At 36.6% G+C, this 2,722-nt stretch overlaps 1 protein-coding gene across 1 annotated transcript; it reads left to right on the top strand.

The window, feature by feature from the left end:
• The first annotated feature begins 328 nt into the window (after positions 1-328).
• LOC114516925 (beta-1,3-galactosyltransferase 5-like) lies at positions 329-2,497 on the top strand. The gene has a single exon (XM_028536542.1). It carries the CDS (start codon positions 1,042-1,044, stop codon positions 2,155-2,157), a length of 1,116 nt encoding a protein of 371 aa, XP_028392343.1. The 5' UTR covers positions 329-1,041; the 3' UTR covers positions 2,158-2,497.
• The last annotated feature ends 225 nt before the right edge of the window (positions 2,498-2,722 follow it).

Raw genomic sequence — 2,722 nt, 5'->3', positions numbered from 1 at the left:
CTGACAAACAAATCTTTGATTCTGTTGCACCCATTTACAACGATTCCCTGAAGCAAAGTATACCTTCGTCATATTTTTAAATTGAAAATAGAAAGCTGATTGCGTTTCTTCAGCGGGAAAAAGAGCCAATCAGCTTTCTATTTTCAATTTAAAAATATGACGAAGGTATAGGCTGGGTGTCCCCAGCATAGGTTTTGAAATATATTTGCCACAAACCTAAAAAACATTTACGTTTTTTACATGCATAGGAATACATTTGAATACTAAAAATATCCGGTATAAATGTAGTAAAATTATTCAAGTTTAATGTGTTGTACTTTTTTTTTCTTATTCGCTATATTTTTAAGTGAAATATTTGCGGTTTTGTGAAGGTGTTTGAGTTAACCGTCGTTGCGTTTTTCAGCTTATTTGGCGTGAGAGTTGCCTACCTTGTCATTATATAAGACTGTTCAGACAACATGAGCGTCGCGCGAGGTCAGCAAGATCAGTTCTGGGCCGCCTATGTTAATACGTCACATCTTAATCGTATAAATTAGTTGCCTGATGATTGCTTGTTGAGATGCTTTGATAATTATATACATAGTTTAATAAATATTTCAAAATTGTCTCTTTTTTCTGATACACCCTGTATATAGCAAATTTAAAATTTTCATCGATATAGTCATCGAGCTTACCGGGATAGAATATATTTGTAATGATCTCAAGGATGCAGCAATGAGCAAATTTATTTGTTTTTGAGCAGGCATATGCCCATAACTAAATTTCTAAACAACCGCGGATACTGCTCAAGGCAGAGCGATGATCTAATCTAATTCGGAGAAGTTATACCGCATGAATATCTTCTTGCGATGGCCATCGTAATATCGATTGATATTAAATACACATAAATTTAATGGCAAACTCGGTATACAAAACTCCCGCCAAATAATGAAAGCCACGCCTAATCTGATATGCCAACGTTGCAACGTATGCACAATAATATAAAAGAATCTTTGTAATTCATATGCCTAGTTTGCTTGCTGTTCTTGCAAGTGTGTCGTTATGATGTTTTTGAAGCGACGCAAAAAGAAGTTCGTGCTATTGATCTTCGTAATATTTTCGTTTCAATCTATGCTATCGTATATTTTCAACTATTTTGAACGCAAATCCATATCTACAAGACCGCCAAGAGCGATTCATTCTTCTTCATCATTAAATGCCGCAAAACGAAAAGAAAAGCCGATTGACATGGTCAACGACTATTATCCATTTGTGGATTTTAGATTCGTTTATCCCGAAATTTCGCCAAAAGTTGACGTAACGCGGAACATATTTATGATAATATTAGTCAAATCTGGCGCAAAGGGGATCAAGTACCGCCAACGTCGCGAAGCTATCCGTCAAACATGGGGGAGTAGGGGTAATTGCGAACAACTTAAAGCATTGGGAGATGGAAGACTGAAAGACCTAAGATGGTTGTTGGTGTTTGTTCTCGGAAAAGCAGGACCAGGAACACGTGACGATGAATTAAATGAAGCTGAAGCCAGACGGTACAATGATATGTTGATAGGCAATATCACTGATAATTACGTTAATGTCATTATCAACTTGTACATGGGTCGTCTTTGGGCGAAAAAATTTGATGTAAAATATACAATGAAAACAGACGATGATGTTTATGTGCGTATACCTCGCGTGTTGGAGTATCTTGTGAATGCTAAATTTCCAAGACCCTTCTACGGAGGTTATTCTCGGGCACCCAGTCGTGTAAGTCGTAGAGTTGGTGTAAAATGGGCAATTAGTTACAAGTACTACGGAGAAGCACGATTCCCAACGTTTAATCTCGGAGCATTTTACATCTTATCTGGTGATCTTCGAAACAAATTGTTTAACTATGTTCATATACGAAAACCATTCCACACAGAAGATGCGTACGTTGGTGTTGCCATGAGACATTTTGAGGTAAAGCCAACTAACATCACTTCGTTTCATGTAATACAAAGCATGGGAAGGTATATAAGATCTTTCAAAGACTGTGAGATCTTCAGTTGGAATGCTTTCGGGCATTCTTTGGATGCACGATCAATTAAAGAACTCCATCTTCGCGTGCAGAGTCTTGCGTGTAAGAATACCACTTTAGATATCGAGAATCATCGTTGCGAAAAGAATACAAATTAATTTGTTGTATTTGACTTTGGTTCGACAGCAAACTACAATACTTCAATCGCTGCTCTTACAGTCGCGGCAATAGAAGCGTCCGGAAAAAGATCGAGTAATTCATTTGCTCAAATTTATCAGTTGACTCCATGAAAAACTCCTAACTTCTGGTTTCGAATTGACAAATCTCTAACCCTATTGGATAATGAAATCAATAGAGGCATATGATCGGTCAATTCGAAACGGAAGTTAGGAGTTTTTGAAATATTTGATGAACTCAGAGCTCCGTAAGCCAAGTGATAAATTTAAGCAAATGAATTAAGGCTGTTTTCCACTTACGCGTTTTTCATACGCACGTACACGCACGTAAAAGTCTAAATCCTTATATATGTTATCTTTGAAAAAACTAAGTGAATAAGTTGAACGAACTGCATATTTTAGTTTGCATTTGTTTACCTAGATGTTATATAATTATATTAAAGGCAATTAAAATTTTTCGTATGTGTGCGTGCGTATAAAAAATGCATAAGTGGAAAGCATGCAGCCTTTATTCGATATTTTTTGGGACGCTTCTATTGCCGCAACT

Source organism: Dendronephthya gigantea, unplaced genomic scaffold, assembly GCF_004324835.1.
Source record: "Dendronephthya gigantea isolate DGI-Jeju-01 unplaced genomic scaffold, DenGig_1.0 000007F, whole genome shotgun sequence".
NCBI lineage: Eukaryota > Metazoa > Cnidaria > Anthozoa > Malacalcyonacea > Nephtheidae > Dendronephthya > Dendronephthya gigantea.
The sequence above is the reverse complement of the archived record's forward strand: the minus strand, read 5'-3'. Positions and strand labels throughout refer to the sequence as shown.

Excerpts from the sequence above, each read along its gene's own strand:
- LOC114516925 (XM_028536542.1), top strand. The coding sequence starts at position 1,042 with ATGATGTTTTTGAAGCGACGCAAAAAGAAGTTCGTGCTATTGATCTTC.